The sequence below is a fragment of the Schistocerca piceifrons genome, chromosome 1, assembly GCF_021461385.2.
Source record: "Schistocerca piceifrons isolate TAMUIC-IGC-003096 chromosome 1, iqSchPice1.1, whole genome shotgun sequence".
Classification (NCBI taxonomy): Eukaryota; Metazoa; Arthropoda; class Insecta; order Orthoptera; family Acrididae; genus Schistocerca; species Schistocerca piceifrons.
The window spans coordinates 1,062,832,908-1,062,856,813 of record NC_060138.1 but is presented as its reverse complement, the minus strand read 5'-3'; the positions used below and the strand labels follow the sequence as shown (position 1 = coordinate 1,062,856,813).

General features: G+C 42.4%; 1 protein-coding gene across 1 annotated transcript in view; it reads right to left on the bottom strand.

The window, feature by feature from the left end:
- Positions 1 to 23,906, bottom strand: part of LOC124777598 (sodium-dependent dopamine transporter) — a 360,017-nt gene that overhangs the window by 117,704 nt on the left and 218,407 nt on the right. The window contains exons 5-7 of the mRNA XM_047253064.1: positions 16,819 to 16,952; positions 14,169 to 14,307; positions 8,346 to 8,480 (exon numbers count right to left, since the gene is read on the bottom strand). Of these exons, the coding sequence (XP_047109020.1) occupies positions 8,346 to 8,480; positions 14,169 to 14,307; positions 16,819 to 16,952 (408 nt within the window). The remainder of the gene's footprint in view (positions 1 to 8,345; positions 8,481 to 14,168; positions 14,308 to 16,818; positions 16,953 to 23,906) is intronic.

The following is a 23,906-nucleotide window of genomic DNA, read 5'->3' as shown; positions in this document are numbered from 1 at the left end:
TCTGAAACTTGTTCGTAGCCTTGAAAGAAGTAGATATGTTTGCATTTTACCCTTCTTTCAGTCTTAGAACAGTAAATATAACTAACAGGACATGTAGTCATAAGCGACCATCATTGTGCTGTAATGTGATGCTTCCCTAGAATGGCCGCGTTAGACTTACGTGACTGACATCGTGACAGACACTTATTGTCTAATAATTTTGAAAGCTTGAACCTGGTCCGTGAACTGGCATAGCAAATAATGTGAGTGCTCTCTTGCCAACAATGAGGTTGGGCAAAGATTCCAAACCGTTAAAATCAGCGTTTCACGTGTAAGTAACATTCTGATAAATGTGGTAGATTTCATATCTGTGATATTTACGTCAATTTGTCTGACGTTGCCTACAGCAGAATATTGATATCAGTCACAAATAACTGACGTGCTACACTAAGGGGTTACGAAACGGCCCTGGGGAGACCCAGCCCTAGTGAGTCACATGGCAATCGATGGGATAGTTTTGCGACCACAAGTGCAGAAAAATCCTTACACATAAAGTTAAAATACTACTCACTTAAATATTATGGCACCTTTTCATGTGCTACCTTCAGCACGCAGCATTTCATTATGAATGAAGGGGCGCGGTGGTTGCCACACTGGACTTGTGCTTTGGACAAGACTGAAAACTTCTGTCGGTCAGTCTGATTTACGTTGTCTAACGTTGTAGTAATGTTCTAGCGAACAAACCTGCATTGCCTGAGTAATCAATTCGCCAGTTTTCTATTAGTAAGGAAAACAAAAAAATGAACTGTGTTTGTAGTGAAATATCGAAAAAACTTCGTTTCCATGTATTCGTGAAAACACCTTTAAAATATGAAACAGTTCGTACGGAAAAGTTGCATAATGTCCGCCCCGATAGCTGAGTTGTCTGCGTGACGGATTGTCGTCCTACGGGCCCGGGTTCGATTCCCGGCTGTGTCGGCGATTTTCCTCCGCTCAGCGACTGGATGTTGTGTTGCCTTCATCATCATTTCATCCTCATCCGGCGCGTAGGTCGCCCAATGTGGCGTCGACTGTAATAACGCCTGCACCAAGGCGACCAGACCTGCCACGCAAGGGGCCTCCCTGCCAATGACGCCAAACGTTCGTTTTTTAGTTGAATAAAGTATATAAGATGAACATCAACAAAAGCAAAATGAGGATAATGGAATGTAGTCAAATTAAATCGGGTGATGCTGAGGGAATTGGATTAGGAAATGAGACACTTAAAGTAGTAAAGGAGTTTTGCTATTTAGGGAGTAAAATAACTGATGATGGTCGAAGTAGAGAGGATATAAAAGGTAGACTGGCAATGGCAAGGAAATCGTTTCTGAAGAAGAGAAATTTGTTAACATCGAGTATAGATTTAAGTGTCAGGAAGTCTCGTTTCTGAAAGTATTTGTATGGAGTGTAGCCATGTATGGAAGTGAAACATGGACGATAACCAGTTCGGACAAGAAGAGAATAGAAGCTTTCGAAATGTGGTGCTACAGAAGAATGCTGAAGATAAGGTGGGTAGATCACGTAACTAATGAGGAGGTATTGAATAGGATTGGGGAGAAGAGAAGTTTGTGGCACAACTTGACTAGAAGAAGGGATCAGTTGGTAGGACATGTTTTGAGGCATCAAGGGATCACAAATTTAGCATCGGAGGGCAGCGTGGAGGGTAAAAATCGTAGAGGGAGACCAAGAGATCAATACACTAAGCAGATTCAGAAGGATGTAGGTTGCAGTAGGTACTGGGAGATGAAGAAGCTTGCACAGGATAGAGTAGCATGGAGAGCTGCATCAAACCAGTCTCAGGACTGAAGACCACAACAACAACAACAAAGTGCAAATGTATAATTACAGTATCCATACTAAGAAACCTGAGTCCGGACATTTTCTGTACGCCGGGCGCAGCTGCATCGCGTGTCTACAACGCGATTTTATTAACGTCTCTATGGCAAACTCTTTTCATAGCTCTGTAGAAGACCCTCGTTTTCTCCTACAGCCGTTTGTACTTCGCTTGCAAAGCTCTCAAAACCGCTGCCAGGTGTCAGGGATTTCCTTAAGTTAATTCGTATGTAGGAGTGTCTCAGCAGTAAAGAATAATCTGCCGCGCGGGGTAGCCGCGCGCTCTGAGGGGCCTTGTCACGGTCCGTGCGGCTCGCCCCGTCGGGCGTTCGAGTTCTCCTTCGGGTATGAGTGTGTGTTGTCCATAGCTTAAGTTAGTTTAAGTTAGATTAAGTAGTGTGTAGGTTTAGGGACCGATGACCTAAGCAGTTTGGTCCCATAAGACCTTACCACAAATTTCCAAAGAATAACTGCATTAAAACTTCACGTATTATACGGCATTTTTCTCGTGTCTCAGTGCTTATGACGTCATATCTCTTGGACTACGAGTAGTACAATAATGTACACTGCCGGAAAAAAAATAGTACACCCTTTTAGAGGTTTCCAAAACATTCAAGTTATTCAATTGCAACAGCGCACATAGAATTAATGAAATGATTACAGAGCAACAGCATAAGCGGTTCTGAGGTACCAGTTATCAGTCCATGCTGAAACACCTATATTAGTTCGTGGTGCAGACTACAAGGGGTGCCGCCGTTGATTCTGGCATCCGGTCGATCGTACACGTGCCGAATATTGTCCCGGGATACGTTATGCCACGCCTGCTCGCCTGTTCACGTAGTTTCGAAAGAGTTGTTAGTTGACGAGTCATACGAGTCACATCTCGTCCAGTTATATCCCATACGTGCTCGATTGAAGACAAACCCGGAGATCGTGCTAGTCAGGGAAGTTGCTACACGTCTTGCAGAGAACGTTTAGTTTCACGGGCGTTGTGTGGGTGAGCGTTAGCCTGTTGGAACAAACATCACCTTCCTCTTACAGAAACGGCAAAAGAATGGATGTAACAAAATTCTGTACGTACCGAGCGCCGATTAGCCTCTCTTCCAGAGACATCGAGAGTGAACGATAGACTTGGCTTATCGCACCCCAGATCATATGGCCTGAGGTGGGGGGCCAGTGTGTCTCAGACGAATGCGCTCTACGAGACAGCGGTCACCAGACCTACGTCGTAAGCGCAAACAACCATCACTTGCATGCAGGAAGAATCTGCTTTCATCCCTGAAGACTACGGCGCGTCATTCCATCTTCCAAGTGATCTTCTGAAGGTATCAGTCAGGCCATGCACGTCGTTGCTGCGGCATGAATGGGAGACGAGCTAAAGGCGTCCTTGCCCCTATCCCCACTGCTAATAGCTCGTTCGCAACAATTCTTGTTGACACATCTGGGATCACAAGCCCTCGTATCTGTGCTGTGGTAACTGTACGATCTGTCACTGCTGCCCTTATAATACGACATTCCTGGTGGTCGTCTGTGCTATTTGGACGTTCAGAAATTCGTCTTCGGGTATGAGAACATTCACGTGACTGTTGATACCATTGTCGTTCCACAACTGAGCAGCATGTTCAACTTCTATGGCAATTCTCCGAAAGGACCACCCCCCCCCCCTTTTGGAAGGCACAATTTGACCCCATTTCAAACTCGCTTTGTTGGCTGCACGAAGCACGAGGAGATTCCACATGACTGCCTGCTTGCTCCACATTTCTGGACCACATTGAGTCCTCTGGCTGTGTGATTTCCCTCTTAAAATGTCGACACATATGGCGCTCTGGTAGCTACGCTACTACGCCGGACGACGTTGAAACCATTATCGGTACTTCTACTATGCCCCAGGTGGCATATGCCTTCATCGGATCAAAATCGACGCCGTCTTTCCAGGCCTACTAATTTTTTTTTTCGGGCAGCGTATTTTGTATAGGTACATTCATCTACATCTACATCTACATTTATACTCCGCAAGCCACCCAACGGTGTGTGGCGGAGGGCACTTTACGTGCCACTGTCATTACCTCCCTTTCCTGTTCCAACCGCGTATGGTTCGCGGGAAGAACGGCTGTCTGAAAGCCTCCGTGCGTGCTCTAATCTCTCTAATTTTACATTCGTGATCTCCTCAGGAGGTATAAGTAGGGGGAAGCAATATATTCGATACCTCATCCAGAAACGCACCCTCTCGAAACCTGGACAGCAAGCTACACCGCGATGCAGAACGCCTCTCTTGCAGAGTCTGCCACTTGAGTCTGTTAAACATCTCCGTAACCCTATCATGGTTACCAAATAACCCTGTGACGAAACGCGCCGCTCTTCTTTGGATCTTCTCTATCTCCTCCGTCAACCCGATCTGGTACGGATCCCACACTGATGAGCAATACTCAAGTATAGGTCGAACGAGTGTTTTGTAAGCCACCTCCTTTGTTGATGGACTACATTTTCTAAGGACTCTCCCAATGAATCTCAACCTGGTACCCGCCTTACCAACAATTAAATTTATATGATCATTCCACTTCAAATCGTTCCGCACGCATACTCCCAGATATTTTACAGAAGTAACTGCTACCAGTGTTTGTTCCGCTATCATATAATCATACAATAAAGGATCCTTCTTTCTATGTATTCGCAATACATTACATTTGTCTATGTTAAGGGTCAGTTGCCACTCCCTGCACCAAGTGCCTATCCGCACTTCAGCGGCATATGTGGATACTGTCAGCGAAATGTGTTTGCAAATACAGTTATTAGCACAGAAGTAATATATTTAAACGTCGTGCATGATGCGGCAGTTTCTCACTAACCTCATTGTTTATGAAGTCATTTCTCCTGAACTTTGACACGTAGGTGGTTCTTATCCCCGCAGCATTTGCTGCCTGGCATTAAAGGATATGTGTACTAGGTGTGGTTGATATCTGTCCAGTGGTTTAGGAGAAAACGTGGAAAATACATACATACATACATACACACAAACATATATCCATTTTTATAATACGTATGGATTTCAGGCAGGCATAGATGGTTCCTGAAAAAGTTCAATACCGTTGTTTTTCGATTTTCTTTGTCACCCTGAGCAACTGACCTCGTATTCTGTTTTTAATAACTTTGATGTCAGTGGGATCTTCCATATTTCTATTTCATTCTCTAGATCGAACGGGCTGTTCTAGTAATGACCTACTGTACAATCAGGGATTTATTAGATGTTTAGAATGTTTACATTCTTAACGAACCTAAATAAGTGATCAGTATCTATCGTGGTCGACTATCTCTGAAGGTCCACTTACTCACCTTCTCCTCTTCCACTGAGCAAAATCTAATACCTAAATAAATCTTTTCAGCTGCCTCAGATAGGCCCAAGGCCCACTTTTGCCTTGAGAATGCTCATTTGTCACAGACTTATCGTTTTCTGTGGTCATAACTAAAATGCCTCTCAAATAATTTGTATTAGTGCTTTCTGTCTGAACAACATTGTTGTTGTGGCAGAAACTGATACCGGCGCTAGGTCCCGATGTTGCAGAATATTGATGCTGGGAAGGAGAGCCCTGAGCTGTTAAGTAGGGATTCTGTTAAAATGTCGATATATCAAAATATCGATGCTTTTACAGAGATATTGCAAATATTCCGTCGATATCCGTATTGTCGATATGTCCTTTAATCGATACTAGAAACTAGATATTGAAAGTGATATTTTTTATCTGTCTTTTCTTGACTCTTAGGCACTAGGTTCTTACTGGCAGATTTCTTCCCCAACCTGCAACTACCAATCTTTGAACTGTAACAGTATACTACAGAGTGGCGCAGATGGATCGGGTGGTTTTAAAATACTTGTCAAACTGTCAATTGTAAAGGTATTGGATTGAAATAAAGTGCAAAACGTGTAGTTACAATGGAAGTTTATTAACAAAAAAATAGTAATGTTAGTTTTTAAAAATTACATCCATCAAATGCCCTCCTTCTCGAGCGACGCATTCTTGGAGTCGGTCCTTAACGTTCCGCATTGCCCGCTCAAGCACATCACCAGGAATTGATGTGATTTCGGTGTGAATTGCTGCCTTCAACTCCTGAATGGTCCGGGGTTTGTTCATGTAGACCCTTGCTTTTAAATAGCCCCATAAGAAAAAGTCACATACCGTGAGGTCCGGCGAGCGAGGGGGCCAATGGACATCTCCATTACGGGAAATCAAACGGCCAGGGAACAGAGCGCGTACAGCTTGCATTGATATCCTAGCGGTATGTGCAGTTGCCCCGTCTTGTTGGAACCACATATTGCCCATGTCGTAATTGTTCTCTTCAAGTTGTGGGAGAAGAAAATCTTCAATCATGTTCACATAACGCTGCGAATTAACAGTAACCGCCTGCTCCCTTTCATTTTCAAAAAAGTAAGGACCAATTATCCCTACCTTAGAAACCCCACACCAAACCGTCACTTTGTCACTATGGAGAGGCCGTTGGTGTAGATCTCTTGGGTTAGTGTCGGCCCAGTAACGGCAATTTTGCTTGTTTACGTATCCGTTAATGTGAAAGTGAGCCTCGTCAGACATCATGATAATCAGGTTTACATCTTCCAATAACTCCAACATCTGTTGGCTAAACTGAAGCCTTTGAAGATGGTCTGTTGGGAGAATCTTCTGTACCAACAGGATTTTATAGGGGTGGAATTTCAGTTCTTCGTTAAGAATCCTTTGAAGGCTCCGACGTGACATTCCAAGAGCTTGAGCACGACGTCTCGTTGATCGACGTGGGCTCGCAGTGACATCGCGTCTCACACGCTCCACGTTCTCAGGCGTTGTTATTGTTGGCGGTCTAGGCGTCCATTTTGGAGCACATGAACCAGTAGTGCGGAAATTATGCACCCAACTCAATATCGTATCTCGCTTAGGAACACTACCGCGAGGTGGGATGTTGAAACGCCGGCGAAAGGCACGCGTCACAGCAACAATTGACTCGTTATTGCGTATGAACTCTTCCACTGCGAAAACACGATGCTCAACGGACCACGTAGCCATCGCGACTGACTGCCAGCCTGCAACTGAAACTTCCCGTCCCCCCCCCACCACAGGACGAAGTCGCCGAACACCTGGCTCCCCCCCTCCAGACGTACAGTCCACTTCAAAACCACCCGATCCATCTGCGCCACCCTGTACTTACTTAATTTAATTTCATATGCAGTTTTGCAAATGAGCACCAGATTTGGGATGAATGTATCTATACTGACTATTCATGAAAGTCTGTTACTTCCATTTGTCATTTCTACCATTGCAAATGATAGGTACGAGGTGCGAGAGGTAGACCTTTAGTGACAGAACTGTACGTGAATGTTGCAAATTACCACTTCCCACCCATACCTATGAGGCAGAAAGTGCGCTCTCCTTACTCTCTGAGCGCCTGGATCAAGAAAAGATAGACTCACTGTGAAAGTAACGTAGAGTCGGTACAAAATTCATGCGCAATACTGCACGGCTATTTAATGGAAAATGGAATCTTGTTGTCTGAAATTTATGTGGTAAGTACAAAGTTTCGGGAACATATCAGAAGTGTTTCACTCCCAAGATTCCTCTCGCTTATGCTGCGAAAAAATCTTTATATTAATATACAGATATTCCTATTGCAAAAATATCGATATTCATAATATTTATCGACACAACATATATCAATATTTTTTTTAAAATTTGCATCCCTACTGTTCAGTATTTTACAGCTTTTGATGTTTGGGCAGCCAAGGCTGAAGTAACAGGGGATAAACTTAGTCGGCACAGAATAGTGGCGCTGGTAAAGAGTGGTCAGCACTCCTGATGACTGCGAAGTTGGGGACGAGTTGGTAGCAGGTAAGCCCCGGCGGTACACAGTACTGGTTCTGGTAAGGAGAGGCCAGAGCTAGAACATACCTGGGCAATTCTGACAGCTGCAAAGTTTAAACTAAGGTGGTAGCGAGTACACCTAGGTAACACAGAATATTGATACTTATGATGTGAAGCTGGGACTGAAATGGTAGCTGGTAATCCTCGAATAGTGATGGTGGAATGAAGAGGTTTAGTCTGGTATGTACCTCAACACTTCTGTTGACTGTAGGGTTGGGGCCTAGGTGTAGGCGAAAACAAGTGATACAGCATAGCGATGTTGGAAAGGCGTGTGTAGAGCTGTGAAGTTGGGGCTGAGGTGGTAGTGCATACATAAGAAGATGTCAGAGCTGGCTATCACCTAGGTGTTTCTAATGGCTGCGATATTGATGCTGATGTAGTGGGTAAGCACAGGGGATACAGAGTAGTGTTGCTTGTGATAGCTGTGAAGTTAGGACTGAGGTAGTGGTGTGTACGTAACGGGAATGCAAGGTCAGAGTCGGTTGTCGCCTCGGGGTTGCTAATGACTGCGATGATGATGTCGAGATGATAGCTGGTAAGTCCAGGTGGTAGAGAATAGTGCAGCTGGAAGCAGGGGCCAGAGCTCGCACTCACCTCGGCGCTTCTGATAGCTGCGAAGTTGGGGCTGAGGTAGTAGCGGATGCCCTCGGCTGACCCTGGCAGCGTCACACCTCGCACTAGCAGGATCAGCAGCACGGCGTACGGGAACAGCGCTGTGAACCACACCACCTGCAACGCAGAACAATGTTTCGCGTGTTTCACTTCCTAGAAATGGCGTGTTGAAGGGCAGTATTACAGTCCGCACACGTAACGCTTTCTGAGACATTCAACACAAGCAAATAATACCATCTGTGAAACTGTCTTCGTATGTTCATTAATAAGAAAAGGAGAAGGCGACAATAGAAAGTGCGACACATTAAACACACAGCCGGCCGCAGTGGCCCAGCGGTTCTATGCGCTTCAGTCTGGAACCGCGCGACTGCTATGGTCGCAGGTTCGAATCCTGCCTCGGGCATGGATGTGTGTGATGTCCTTAGGTTAGTTAGGTTTAAGTAGTTCTAAGTTCTAGGGGACTGATGACCTAAGATGTTAAGTCCCATAGTGCTCGGAGCCATTTGAACCATTAAACACACTCTGCTACATCGTCATCAGTGCTAAACTGGAAATGTGGTGTTTTTTTTTTTTGCATCACCCAAGCAGTTATACAGGGTGTTACAAAAAGGTACGGCCAAACTTTTAGGAAACATTCCTCACACAAACAAAGAAAAGATGTTATGTGGACATGTGTCCGGAAACGCTTAATTTCCATGTTAGAGCTTATTTATTTTCGTCTGTATGTACTATACTTCCTCGATTCACCGCCATGATTTCATACGGGATACTCTACTTGTGCTGCTAGAACATGTGCCTTTACAAGTACGACACAACATGTGGTTCATGCACGATGGAGCTCCTGCACATTTCAGTCGAAGTGTTCGTACGCTTCTCAACAACAGATTCGGTGACCGATGGATTGGTAGAGGCGAACCAATTCCATGGCCTCCACGCTCTCCTGACCTCAACCCTCTTGACTTTCATTTATGGGGGCATTTGAAAGCTCTTGTCTACGCAACCCCGGTACCAAATGTAGAGACTCTTCGTGCTCGTATTGTGGACGGCTGTAATACAATACGCCATTCTCCAGGGCTGCATCAGCGCATCAGGGATTCCATGTGACGGAGGGTGGATGCATGTATCCTCGATAACGGAGGACATTTTGAACATTTCCTCTAACAAAGTGTTTGAAGTCACGCTGGTACGTTCTGTTGCTGTGTGTTTCCATTCCATGATTAATGTGATTTGAAGAGAAGTAATAAAATGAGCTCTAACATGGAAAGTAAGCATTTCCGGACACATGTCCACATAACATATTTTCTTTCTTTGTGTGTGAGGAATGTTTCCTGAAAGTTCGGCCGTACCTTTTGGTAACACCCTGTATAGCCTGTGAAAAAACTGCGCATGAGCCACAGAAATGTTTACTACCCACAGCAGTCGAAAGAGACTACTAAGGGGGCCAAAATTCGCTGAACGACCTACGGCTGCAGAGAACCATCGATTCATTATTTTAAATTACGTGAGTCATATTCAAAGGATTTAGCGGTGATGGGTCTCTTGGATATACGAGCACATTGAGGATGAGGATTTTATTTAGATACAATTTATGAAATGACTTAACCTTCTGAAAGACCTTTCAAGGATGTCCTAAAGATTTAGAATCAAAATTACACGGACGGTAGAGGATCCTTAACTAACTAATTTGAAACAAGTAACAAAAAAATGTGCAAATGGGTGTGAAATCTTATGGGACTTAACTGCTAAGGTCATCAGTCCCTAAGCGTACACACTGCTTAACCTAATTTATCCTAAGGACAAACACACACACTCATGCCCGAGGAAGGATTCGAACCTCCGCCGGGACCAGCCGCACAGTCCATGACTGCAGCGCCACAGAGCGCTCGGCTAATCCCGCGCAGCAGACAAGTAATCAACGGTCTCCCACGCCCGGGTTCCCGGGTTCGATTCCCGGCGGGGCCAGGGATTTTCTCTGCCTCGTGATGGCTGGGTGTTGTGTGCTGTCCTTAGGTTAGTTAGGTTTAAGTAGTTCTAAGTTCTTGGGGACTGATGACCATCGATGTTAAGTCCCATAGTGCTCAGAGCCATTAATCAACGGTCTTGAATGTGTACGAATTTTTCGGGTGGCACGATGTCTAGAACGGCCAGTGGGTACGAGGCATGTGTTTATAAACAAGTTTCTGCATCGACGTTAGTGGCGTTGCCTTTAAAAACAGTTGACAGTCGTCTGTGTTGTTGCCTTAGTGGTGTGTTTCTTCACAAAAACTCTTAAAATTAATATAGCACGCTATAGTACAATTAACAGTAGCACTATAATACTAGAATATATCCCAAGCTTTTAGGGCAAAAATTATACATATTGTACAGGTTTCAAAAGAGACAGTAATTTGGGTTGTTCATAAATAACTTTCTGCTACCAGTATTGATTTTTTTATTAAGTTCACACGACGCGTGTGATTCCCATTTTCAAGTGTGTATTTCTTTGTATTATGTCATTTTTTCGTAATGTTTTCTATGTGTGTCGCAGGCTTTCAAAAATCGATTTATAGTGGACAGAATTTAAAAGAAACAGTACTTTGATATAAGGCACTACTATTCGTCAATGAATATTTAGTTTTTTTATTCATACGAACAACTTACACGTTACAGTAACCGCCTAAACAACTGTTCGAAGAGACGACCGTCAGTCTCAACGTATGCACTATAATGGCGTACATTTTTTTATGTGCTTGTCTGTAATACGAGACTGAGAGCTAGGACCCACTGTGACATTATCACAGTGAAGACCAAAGTGATCCAGTTTACAAGATCTTAAAAATCTTTGGATCGTTTGTATTTGTTTATCAAACAGTTCTGTTTTGTTGTACAAGTTTTGACTGTGCCTATCTCGGCTTTAATTTTTATGTTTTATGTACTAGTTTAACAAGATAACCATGTCTGAAGGTGCAAATACATTTCTCATGTTTTCTGCCAGGTAACATTCTGCAAGTCCCTTAATATTTCGTCGAAACATCTGTCCAGCATGGCGATAGTTGCTGTCGTCACTGCTGCAAAATGCAACAGTGATACTCTCACAGCGGCGTCGAACTGGAACCACAAGCAGAAATTACGAATACACGGGGACGGAAGTAGCGTTCACAGTGACCCCGCCGGGATTCGAAGAGAGGCCTTACTCGCATGCACTGAGGGCAATGACAGTGCCGCTGGATTCTGTGTGGCTAAAAGCTGAATTAACTCTCTGCAATGCACTGCGTCGAGTTCGAGATCGAAAGTTCTTGTTTTTCCCGTGTAATTTAATCGCAGCCACTGCCGGATTCAAGACAAGCTTTACTTGAAATTCAGGATGACTGTTGATAAGATTGTCTCCTGTATGGACGCATGCGGCCTTGTTGATAATACTATTCCAGAACGACAATGCAGAAGATAAAACTTGTGTACCCAGCAGAGTTCAAGCCGTTATAAAGGCGAAAGGTGGACACGGCTCATATTAATGTCCATTAACAGATGTTCAGATATTTTTGACCATATAGTGCGCCTCTTGGAAACTGTAAATAGTCGCACTTTTAGAGTTCCATCAATAAAACAGGGACGAATCATGCCATCAATAGAAAGCGCACTCCATTCATCAGCAGACAAAGGTTCTTGTTTACCCACTTCTCTCATCAAGCGTGGATATTCTCCTGAGCAGTAGTGCATTTTGCAACGATTCGTTCGCCCCTTCTTTGTAAACGATGTTCATCTGTTAACAAAGTCTTACATAGGCACGCCACAGCAATCTACTGTTTTCGTAGACACCATTTGGAGGGCAGTAACCGATTTTGAAAGTAATTGCCATTAAACTGTTACGAAGCGAAATATGGAAAAAATTAAACGGTTTGGAATGCAATGTTCGCAGAACATTCCTCTGTTAGACTTCACTCGCTCATTCAGGTTGCCTCGTAGCGACATGTTACTTTCATTTCTGTCATAGCTTCCAGTTGTTTTTCATTGAGGTATTTTATCCCTCACACTTCCAGTTTCTTGAAAATTTTTAATAATATTTGCAAAGATTTTATGTTGCTGAAGTCCTCCTCGAAAGCTCTTTCAGCATAAAATCTCAGCGCTGCTCTAATAGTTTGTAGACTTTCGCTATAAACGAAAAGTATATAGGCTTTTTGACTGTCCTAACGTTGTGAAAGTCTAAATCGCCTCACATTCGAGTTATGCTTTGGCTACAACAGCAGAAACTGACTGATGGACTTCTAGCGCACAGACGCACAAGTGCAGCCGCGTCTGGATGTATTTGGTGCGGTCTGTTTTAATTGGCTCGCCCCGTACCTGCAATGCCAGCTTGTTGATGCCTAAGCCTGCAGTTTAATTCTCGGATTCCTGGTGCGTTAGATTTGTATATTTGCTTACATGTGGTGCCCCTGGGCAACGCTCGTGGGCCTTCTGCTCCTGACCGCGGAACAATGCTTTCCGATGCTGTCCTCTTGTTACTATTTGATCAAATTCTATAAATGTTACTTCGATGAAGTCTCCGAAGGCTCTTTTCTGTGGCACAGAAAAAATACAGTTTCTTTAAAGATAAAATCGAGATCATAATTAATGACCTATAAACGTTAACATTTACTTTCGGATGTCAGAAAATTTCTTACATCATAGGCCTGAGCTGTAATATTGCGAAAAACGCATCTGCGTGTTTTTGGTGTTGCTTGTTTAGTTGGCTCGCCCCGTACCTGCAATGTCAGCTTGTTGATGCCTAAACCTGTAGTTTAGTTCTCAGACTCCTGGAGCGTTAAATTTGTACATTTTAGTTTTATGTGGAGATTTATCGTACGTGGATGACAGTGTATATTTTGCCTATAATTTAGGCAAAAATATTCAAACTTCCCCTTCGTATATAAAGATTGACAGTGTTGGAAAATCTCTTACGTTATTTGATTTTCAAACAGCTGAGCAAAACGTACTCAGACAGTTTTCTCTTTACTTATTCTTATCACCACTAAACTGACGCAATATTTTTAGCGCAACGCAGTCTGACTTTCAATAATCCCTACAGAAGAATGGCCCTGACTACCAATAACTTATAACTTTCATGAATCACTTACCTCACAAAAATCTTCGTTACTCTAACTACTGCAATACAGCCAGCGCCAATACTGCCAGCTAAATAAAAGATTCTAACTACCGAAGGCACTAACTACTGATAGGCATAGTTAGCAAATGAAAGATTGATAGAGAACAAACGATGTATTGACCTGGTGGATGTGGGGGGAGAGATGCCAGAGTTTTGAGAGGTTACTATGAGCGGACGATCTGGACGTGTGTCCGTCAGAAAAAGGAAATTTATGCAATTGGATGTCATATGACTCTGTAACATCCAATTGCATAAATTTCCTTTTTCTGACGGACACACGTCCAGATCGTCCGCTCATAGTAACCTCTCAAAACTCTGGCATCTCTCCCCCCACATACGCCACTACTAGCGGCTCACTTCAAACTGCCCAACGCTACGTGCTGTTCACATCCAACTGCCCAGCGCTACACTATCGAATAATCCAACAATGAGTGCAACCAGCCACAGACTGCACACAGCGCAGTCAGCGATTTTCATACATAGCACTACATAGCGTTACCAACATAAAAACCTAAACAGCCTACTTACAATGTATATTAACTGGATTCAAATACAACTTTGCACGTCAACATGAAGTGCCACATTGACAGTTTGACTGTAGCACACTATATTTTGTAATAACGGTGATCATCACTGCCACATGCAGGTTAAAAGTAAATGACACAGTGCCGCTGTGGCCTCCTTACCTTGCCTGACGTGGAGATGCCCTTCCAGAGACTCAGGTAGCAGATGAAGTACACAGCGAGCAGGCAGAGCGCGATGTCCCACTTGATCTGTCCCAGGTCATGCAGTCCTCCGCTCTCGTGCAGTTCTAGAATGGCGCGACTGCAACAAAATCAAAGATAGTTTATTAGCGCTGTTTATAGCTACCGCCACAGTTGCAAAGTTACATGATGTAACAGGCTGCCAAGTATCTATAAACTATCAATAATGCCATTTGCACAACTTCTGAATGTAGCTTATGGTCACACTGATGCTTCATAATAAATGACTGACGTTGATTGCAAACTGTATAACATATTCTCAACAAGGCCAGGCACTAAATGTAACCACTAACCGGATACAAAACATAAAAATGTTTTGACAGCTGCCAGTTCGTGCTATACCGCGACTCGAGCCCATGTTACTTGCTTATCAACAACAGACTGTTCAAAGATTTTCACATTTTTTTTATAAATAAAATATTATACAATTAAATTCCAATAATAGCAAGCATGCTCATTTTATAAATAATAATAATAATGTATATTGTTAACATATGCATATTTCAGTATCGAAAATGTGAGAGTACGTCTTCTACCTGTCACTCGCTATAACATGGCAGAGTGGGATAACGCTAATTTTATTGATCGACATGCAGTCAACTAGCATACTCGATACCACAGTCGTGTTTTCTACCCGCAGGTTGTGTGTAATGGCTGATTGGTAAGTTCATATGATTCTTTTGTATGAAGTTTAATCTGACTTCTATTTCTTGTTTATGCAACTTTCAACTAATTGTAAGTATCCAGTTTTATTCTGCAAATTAGGAGCTCAAAGACAATTCTTGTACTTAAAATGTCGATAGTTCTAGAATTGAATCTTAACACTTCATCAAACGAAAGAATTTATTTGTGATAGCACATACATCGTACACAAACGCCAAATATTCATAATCTGGATTTGTAGCTCTTGTATCCTTCGTGTTTGCAGTTAAAATTGTTGGATGTAAGATCCGCCAGTTATGCAAAACACCATTTTTTTCGAAGTTTCCAAACATATTTCAGCACCTCTGTGCCATCATTCGTCGGTTTCTGTTTTATTTAACCTGTAATGTGAATATTTTTACTAAATGATTACAAAACTATGGAAATAATTTCTTATAACAACTAATTGTTTCTGTTGGTTAACACCTTTACATTCGATCTGCATGGTTTTGCAGGACCACTTGTGTGTTATTTCGTACTGGTTGCTTGTCATCTGCACCCAAACGGTGTTGATGAGAAACTTTGTTGGGAGTTAACCTATCATTTTATGCTTTAAACGTAAATTAGTATGTCGCGATATTTCTCGCATATATTCGTTTTTAATTACGTTTTTTGTGTAAAGACTATTTTTCTCAGCATCCTGATAGTGTTTTGTGAAGTACACGTAAATATAACACATATTTTCAGAAATTTGGTCATAAAAAGCTCATAAAAAGCCCCTGAGGGCTGGCAACCCATATTACGCCACAGAGGACGAGGTTGTCTATGCCCAAGGCATAACAAAAGCACCATGGTAAGCAACGACTATTTACATACAAGATAATGGAAACAGACATTCCGAGCACTACTTCCTGCAGGGGGAGCTCGAGCCACGGCCTGCAGGAAGTATCACTACGCCAAAACCTGATTGGCTGGAGACAGATATTTAGGGGTTAGAACCAGCCCCAAAGTTCAGTTCACGCCGGATGCCGACCTCCTGTACTGCGACCGTTGAAGATTACGTCTTCGTCTCTGTATTGGACTGTTACTAGTGTGTGTGTGTGTGTGTGTGTGTGTGTGTGTGTGTGTGTGTGTGTGTGTGTGTTAGCACGAACCTTTGTGTAAAATTAGAAGTGCACTTTTGTTTACCTCCATTAGGAGACTTTTACTGACATCGATATTGTTACCTTTCGTTTGTTGTTCAATCGTCAACCTTGTGAGCTTATATCAATAAAAGATGTGTTTTGTGAAAAACTGCGAATTGGCGGTCAGAACATATGGACAGTTGTTTTTGTCTCGCTGTATTTGCGAGTGAAACAGGAAAGGAAAGGATTATCAGAGGTATAAGGTACCCTCCGACTTGCATCATACGGAGGCTTGTGGATTATGAACGATGATGTAGACATCCAAAGACTAGTCCACGTACGAAGTCGGTGAGTTCTCCTTATCGACCCATTTGGCTGTTACTGCTTCTCTTCTGATAACACAATGCTCCTGGCCTCTTTTTATACTGGTGGGCTCACCTCTTCTGGTCAGTTATGCATCACATGGGGTTTTTTGTATACTTTTGATCGGATAGTGTATCATCCATGGGTATTGTGTGAGAAACTGTGCTCATTGTAACAGATTTTTTTTCTTCCGGCCATTTACTTATCGTCGGTGTTTCGTGGCTTGACTGTCTATGTTCTATTGTGTCTTTCAATTTGTGTAACAGTTTGTCTGTCTTAGCCTGCCTTCATGCCAGACTTAAATTTTCGTCGTCACTGTTGTTTACAACTGCGATTTTAGAACACTACTACCAGAGGTTCTGCAACGGATTACGTGTACTAGTAGCGAAAATAACATGCATTTCGCCGTGGATAGTACGTCTGCGAGGTTGCTGGATACTCACTTGAAGTACTCAGATGCGGCGGAGGTGTACCTAATGCCGGTGACGGCCGCGCTGCCGTTGCTGGAGTCTGCGGCGTCCTCTCGGAAAGGCAGGGCGTGGCTGGAGTTGTGCTCGGGCAGCGCGTTCAGGTCCAGCTGCGGGCACAGGCGCCGTCACTTCACTGCACAGGGCAGCATCTCTACTTTGCAGTCCTATTATTAGACCACATGCTAGTATTTCAAGTAAACGCCATATGCGTCACGCACAGCAGCCAGCAGAGCTATAAGTGATTCGCCGAGTCCATAATGGGTCCCCTTGAGAGACTGGAGCCATTCCATCTGCAGTATTTTCCACAACTGTGGAAGGATGTCTATCAGAGGAGTAACACAGTGAAGGTGGCGAATTAGGTTGTCCCAGACCTCTTCATCAGGGGCAATGGAGGACAGGGAAATTTTTCAAATGTTGATTGCAGTTTTCTAGCTACTTTGCTGGTGTCTAAAATTTCAACGCCACGCAGACAGTATTCAACACGTGTAATATTGGCATTAAGCGTATTACATCCTTCGATATGCATGTGATCAGCTATTCAGGGCAATTTCAGAAAGTCGATGGGAATAACGCCATCTACGTTCCGTACACAAGGAAAATAATGCATCGGATTTATCATTAAGAAATCACATTTGAGTGCTGTTTCTTTGTTAGAAGATTGTTCTGGCGTAGCCATAAGCGCCGGAACGAAGACGAAGATAGCAAGAGCAAAGAAGGCGGTGAAAGGACGTTGCCCAATGGTGCGCTGATTAGGACCGCACCACGGCAAGAGCGGCCTCTACCAGAAGCGCCGCTCCTGCAACCTCGGCCGCTCAGTATTCGGACAGGCGTAGCAGAGAGTGCTACGATAGCAGTTATTAGTGATCCACAAACTGTGTGACAAACTTGCATGAACATTGTATATAGCAAAGGACTCTGACATACTGCATGTCGCCCATCGCTTGCGACGGCTTGTTGTAAACACAAGTTATGTATTGCTCGAAGAGACCACGGGTGGACTGCCGGTCCATAGTGTCCAACGGGCACAATATTTCGGCGATCAGACATGAACTCCTGAGGGCTGGCGGCCGTCTTAAATCCCCTCCCCTCGTGAGGCGTTCTCTCCGCGGTCTGCGCCCGCACGTCAGTGGTCGGTGAGACGCTGGCGTCAGCGTCTGTGGTGGCGTCGGTGTAATTGCCTCGTCCTCCCTATTCGTCCGTTCGTTTCCTTTGCTGATCGTCTTTTTAATTAGACTCAATGCTGGTTCCCGTGCCCTGCTGAGGTTGTGGCCACAATCTCGGTTGATGAGTTCGACACTGGTACGAATTTCGATAGCCTCTCTAACGACGCTGTCCAAATATTTAGATGTCTGTGCCCAGACCCTGGTATGTTGGCAGCCCATTTCGTGATTTTCGAACAAATAGTGCTCTGCGACAGCCGACGTGTTGGGGTACCCAAGTCGGGTGTGCCTCTAATGTTCTCGGCAACGATCTTCGATGGTGCGCACTGTCTGTCCAATATAAGTGCTACTTCTCTGGAGAATGGAAAAGTTGTTGATGTTGAGTGCTTATCTAAGTGCTGCCACACCTGCCATGGTAACACTGAAGGACACATTGAAGACCAGTGTTCTAAGAATTATGATGATTAAAGTGGAGGTATGGAATGTGATGGAGCTCTAAAAACAGTTCAGAAGTCGGTGCCAGTTTATAAAGTTAGATATACGAAGTACCTAGGCGATGGGAACTCTAAAGCTTTGAATAAAGCTAATGAGTTCAATGTTTATGGTGATACCTTGTTAATAAAACTGGAGTGTTGTAGACATGTGCAAAAGAGGATGGGTGCTAGATTTAGGAAGCGACGAAGAGAAATGAAAGAAAAGTTGCTATCTGCTGGAAAATCTCTGTCTGGCCGAGGCAGATTAACAGAAACTGAAATAGACCTTCAGAATTATTATGGACTGGCTATTAAACGAACTTCATCTCTGAATGACGTTACAGTAATGAGAAAAGCTGTATAGGCCACCTACTTCCATAAGTTGTCCACAGATGACCACCCTGTTCACGGACTTTGTCTTAAAGGAGCGGATTCTTGGTGTGGTTACCAAAAAGCAAAAGAAAGTGGTCAAATACACTATCATAAGCATTCTCTTCCTGAACCTGTTATGAATGAAATAAAACCAGTTTTTAGAGACCTGAGTGACCCTTTTTTGCTTAGTTAATGTCTTCATGGGGGCACTCAGAATACAAATTAAAGTTTGAATCATTGCATATGGGAAAGATTACCCAAGAATGTTTTTGTAGAACTAAATACATTAAAAGCTGGTGTACTAGATCCAGTGATATGTTGCCATGATAGACTGATAGGAAGGTTGGAAGTCCTGAGAAATTTAGACATAAAATGTGTCTCTAATATGGAAGATCAATTGCTTGCGTGTGACAAACGACAGGTGCATGAAGCTGAAAGATTCGCTCTTCAAGTTACCAAAGAAGCAAGAAGTGCTAAAAGGAACGCCAAGAGGAAGCTTGAAGATGAATAAATGCTGCAGGATGAAGACTATGCTCCAGGAATGTTCTGAGGCACAGTTTAATTGGACTCATATCTTCATTCGCAATTTCCCGCAAGTTGTATTTTTCAGAATTCAGGTACAAATATTTCCTAAAGTTTATAAAACATTGCTCTATTTTTTTTATGTAACTTTCAATAGTCCGTACTTGTGTAGCAGACCTAAGCTTTGTTGCAGAATCAACAAAATTATAGAAAAAATAACATTTTTATTAGGAAAAAATTATAAAAATTAAGACGTAAGATGTGAAATTTTTTTGTCCTTGTAATATACATGATATGTGGGATTAAATAGGTCTAGTACCTCAGTCATCATGTCATGCATATCTGGTAAAAATTTGGTCTCCTTCAAATGCATAACATTGGATTAAATGGTACCTCAATTTGAGGAAGCATTTTGGAAAAAAACTGCATCAATTTCTTTGTAATGTTTTAATAACCCTAAGAAGGTTCAAAAAATATTCAGAATACTTCTAATTTGTTTAGAAAGTGTGCTGCATCACCTGATATCAACCAAAAATCTGTAAAACATATATATTATAAACAGTGACTGAAAGAAATAGATGTTGATTTTTACATAATATTGAACTGGAAAATTACCCTGTATCCTTAAGCTGTTTTAATAAAATTTTAATGTTAATATCAACTTCTACTTTATCTCAAGTTGTTGCTACTCATCTAGGCTAACCTAAATGGTTCTGCTGTATGTAATTAATTATATGTTTGATTACTGTAATGTGAGTATATTTGGTCATAATCATGTAACGTTCTAGCTTGTGATGATTACAAACTCAATCCTTTACCAGTTATACTTTTTCTTTATTTTGCAATTTATATCGTTTTTACATGTACTTTATACTATACCAGTTAATGGCTGAAAACACGTCTTCTGTTAAAATCAATGACTAACGAGTATATCTGTTACATTTTACATGTAGTTCCCCTACAATGCACATTTCACGCTATGTAAATTTTTTCTGTCGTCAACATATAAGTTTCTTCTCCTTAAAAATAGCATAAGATATCGTCAAGCCGTCCACGATGTATAAAAAAATATCGATTGTCAACAAAAGTTTTTCTTGAATGAGAGTTTCACTCTGCAGCTGAGTGTGCGCTGATATGAAACTTCGTAGCAAATTAAAACTGTTTTGCGGACCAAGACTCGGACTCGGGACCTTTGCCTTTCACGGGCATGTGCTCTACCATGTGAGATACCCAAGCACGACTCACACCCTGTCCTCATAGCTTTACTTCTGCCAGTGCCTCGTCTCCTACTTTCCTAACTTTACAGAAGCTCTTCTGCGAACCTTGCAGAACTAGCACTCCTGAAAGAAAGGATATTGCGGAGACATGTCTTAGCCACAGCCGGGGGGATGTTTCCAGAATGAGGTTTTCACCCTGCAGCGGAGTGTGCGCTGATATGAAACTTCCTGGCAAATTAAAACTGTGTACCGGACCGAGACTCGAGCTCGGGACCTTTGCCTTTTGCAGGAAAGTGCTCTACCATCTGAGCTACTCCTTTCTTACAAGAGTGCTAGTTCTGCAAGGTTCGCAGGAGAGCTTATGTAAAGTTTGGAAAGTAGGAGACGAGGTACTGGCAGAAGTAAAGCTGTGAGGAGGCGGCGTGAGTCATGCTTGGGTAGCTCAGATGGTAGAGTACTTGCCCACGAAAGGTAAAGGTCCCGAGTTCGAGTCTCAGTCCGGCACAGAGTTTTAATTTGTCAGAAAGTTTCAAAAATTTTTTCTGTTTATACAAAGATATCTTTTAATATATTACATCGCTTACGTTAGTATATATATATATTTGTCATCATTAATTTCTCTGTACACTTTATTCAACAGCGTCTGTCTGATGGTGAAATTTTGAAACGCTCCACGCTGAATTCCTTAGGAGAGGAGAGGAAATTGTGGTGTTCTGCATCAAACCAGTTAGAATACTATTGACTAAAAAAAAGTATGATAATGAATTGTGCAATCCATACTTTTCCATATTTCCAAGTTGTGTCAAATCTGAATGGTCGCCTGCCTCTATCACGGAGGTATTTTTCCAAGTAATGGGACTACCAGACTGTCAGTATCGCGAATGTTTATGAAACAAACGATAGTCGACACGTATCCACGTGCCACAAGGCCACTGTATTGCATTTAACGCGGTCTGCTTACATCTATGGAGAAACGTTGAGCAGTAAGAATGCATTATAAAACTGTGCTAAAATGAGCAGTGTAAAAGTGAAGAACAGGTCTGTCAGTGTACCAACAATGTATATGAAGCTTTGGGGCGGCAAAGTCGTAAGTGGACGACCGACATACCTAAAATTTCTTTTAAAGGACGTTATTTTTGTAAAGGACGCCACTATATCACACGATTATTACGGTGCACAGGCTGTGGTAACAGTCACAACGACGAAGCATAGTTCCACACCAGCAGAAGACTACATAGGACATCGATTTCTGGCTACCCACTCCCCTCCCCCTGTCCCCGAATAGCCCAGTAATCTTTCTAGCAGCAGCACAAGTGATCAAAACAGTTTCAGGTTAATTTAAACTAAGACATTTTATCTTTAAGTAACATTTGTATGCATGAGCGAAAGACTGGTAGCAGAAAAATACAAGAATATGCTATATCATTTAGTTATTATGATTGCTGGGATTTTATCATTGAACATAAAAAAATGGTTCAGATGGCTCTGAGCACTATGGGAGTTAACTGCTGAGGTCATCAGTCCCCTGGAACTTAGCACTACTTAAACCTAACTAACCTAAGGACATCACACACATTCATGCCCGAGGCAGGATTCGAACCTGCGACCGTAGCAGTCACGCGGTTTTAGACTGTAGCGCCTAGAACCGCTCGGCCACCCCAGCCGGCCATTGAACATAAAATGCTCACATTTTCACGTACTCATATTGGTTACGATTACAAATAACAACAAATGAAATATTTGTCCACCTGGCAAAAAATTACCTCATTCGTATTTTAATAAATTCTAATAAATAAAATAAAACAGTAACGAGATTTTTTGTTTAGAACTGTAATTTATTCTTATTCTAATGTTGAAAACTGACTGCTTCAAATTTAAGTTACAAGCTGTTCCCAGTAAATCATTCTGTAACGTGTTTTATGGCACTCGTATCTACATCCTAAACAATAGCAGTAACACCTTAACATCTTGGAATAAAATAAAGGGCTTTTAGGGAGAACAGCTGACGATATACTGGGAAAAACAAATGGGAAACTGTGGATGCTTGACAGTACGTTAAGCATTATGAGGAAGAGATTAAATTCAGAAAAACTACATGGAAGGTAAAAAACACATTAATAAGAAAGGTAAATACACAAAACTGCAGAGAAGCTGGAGAACAGTGGATAAATGGTATATGCTGGGATATGGAAAGACACCCGGATACGTAATCAACTAATCATACACACAGATTAAAAAGTTACATTTCAAAACAAGGAAATGTGTTGTCAGACATAAACTAGGAAGTCTACCAATGAATGCGGATGAAACAGTAACCAGATTCAAGAAGTATTTTGCAGAACGTTATAAAAGAAAGACATCACGATGGTATAATAATACATATAAATAGAAGATAAATTTAAAGCAGTACTGAAGACCAAGGAAACCTCCACGTTCAGAGGAGCTTCCAGCTGACCTCTGGCAGAATTATGGAGGAAAAATTATAGAACAACTTTTCAAAATTATAAAGTGCTGTTATGAATGCGGGCCCCTCCGAATTATTTTATAGAAGGGAAGACAATAGTTTTCATGAAATGGGGCTACAGTAGACAGCTATAACTACAGAATGAGAAGCCTAATTACACAGGCTGCAAAAATAACTAGAAATAGGCCATCATGAAACTCAAAAGTTGCTAACAAGCTAGAGTTAAACTAGGATACTTACGTAACCTACTCGTTCAGTGTATTTTAAGGCGTAGCTTGCTAGCTAGCGAAGCAGGGGCGATGCAGAGGCGCGGCAGATTAACTACGTGAGCTGGTCCGCCGGCCACTCTATGAGTGTGGTTTTATGCGATTTATCACGCTCGTTTAGAGAAATTCTGTGCTGATCCCTAATTCCGCCTCTGAGAATATGATACACAAATCATTAAAACATGATAAGACACAGAACAAAGTTTACATGATTCACAGACAGATATCGCACCGATTTTCCTACTTTAGCTTACCTTGACGACTGTGGCACCATTGAGGGCATCCTATCAAAAATTTTAGAACAAAATTTTAAAAAATTCCAAATCCTAAAGGAGGAGACCCTGTACTTTACGGGACGATGAAGGAGAAGAGGATTTGTGTAGCCTTCATTGATCTAGAAAAGGCTGTTCACAGCACTAAGTGGAAGAGACTCTTCATGATATCGAGAGTTACACACCTAGATGGGAAAGGTGAAAGTCGTTGCATAAACATATGCAAATACCGCAGCATGAGAACACAGATTAAAAACTTGGAGAGTATAGTGCCAAAATTAAAGGAGAGGTAAGACAAGGTTGTTCATTGTCACC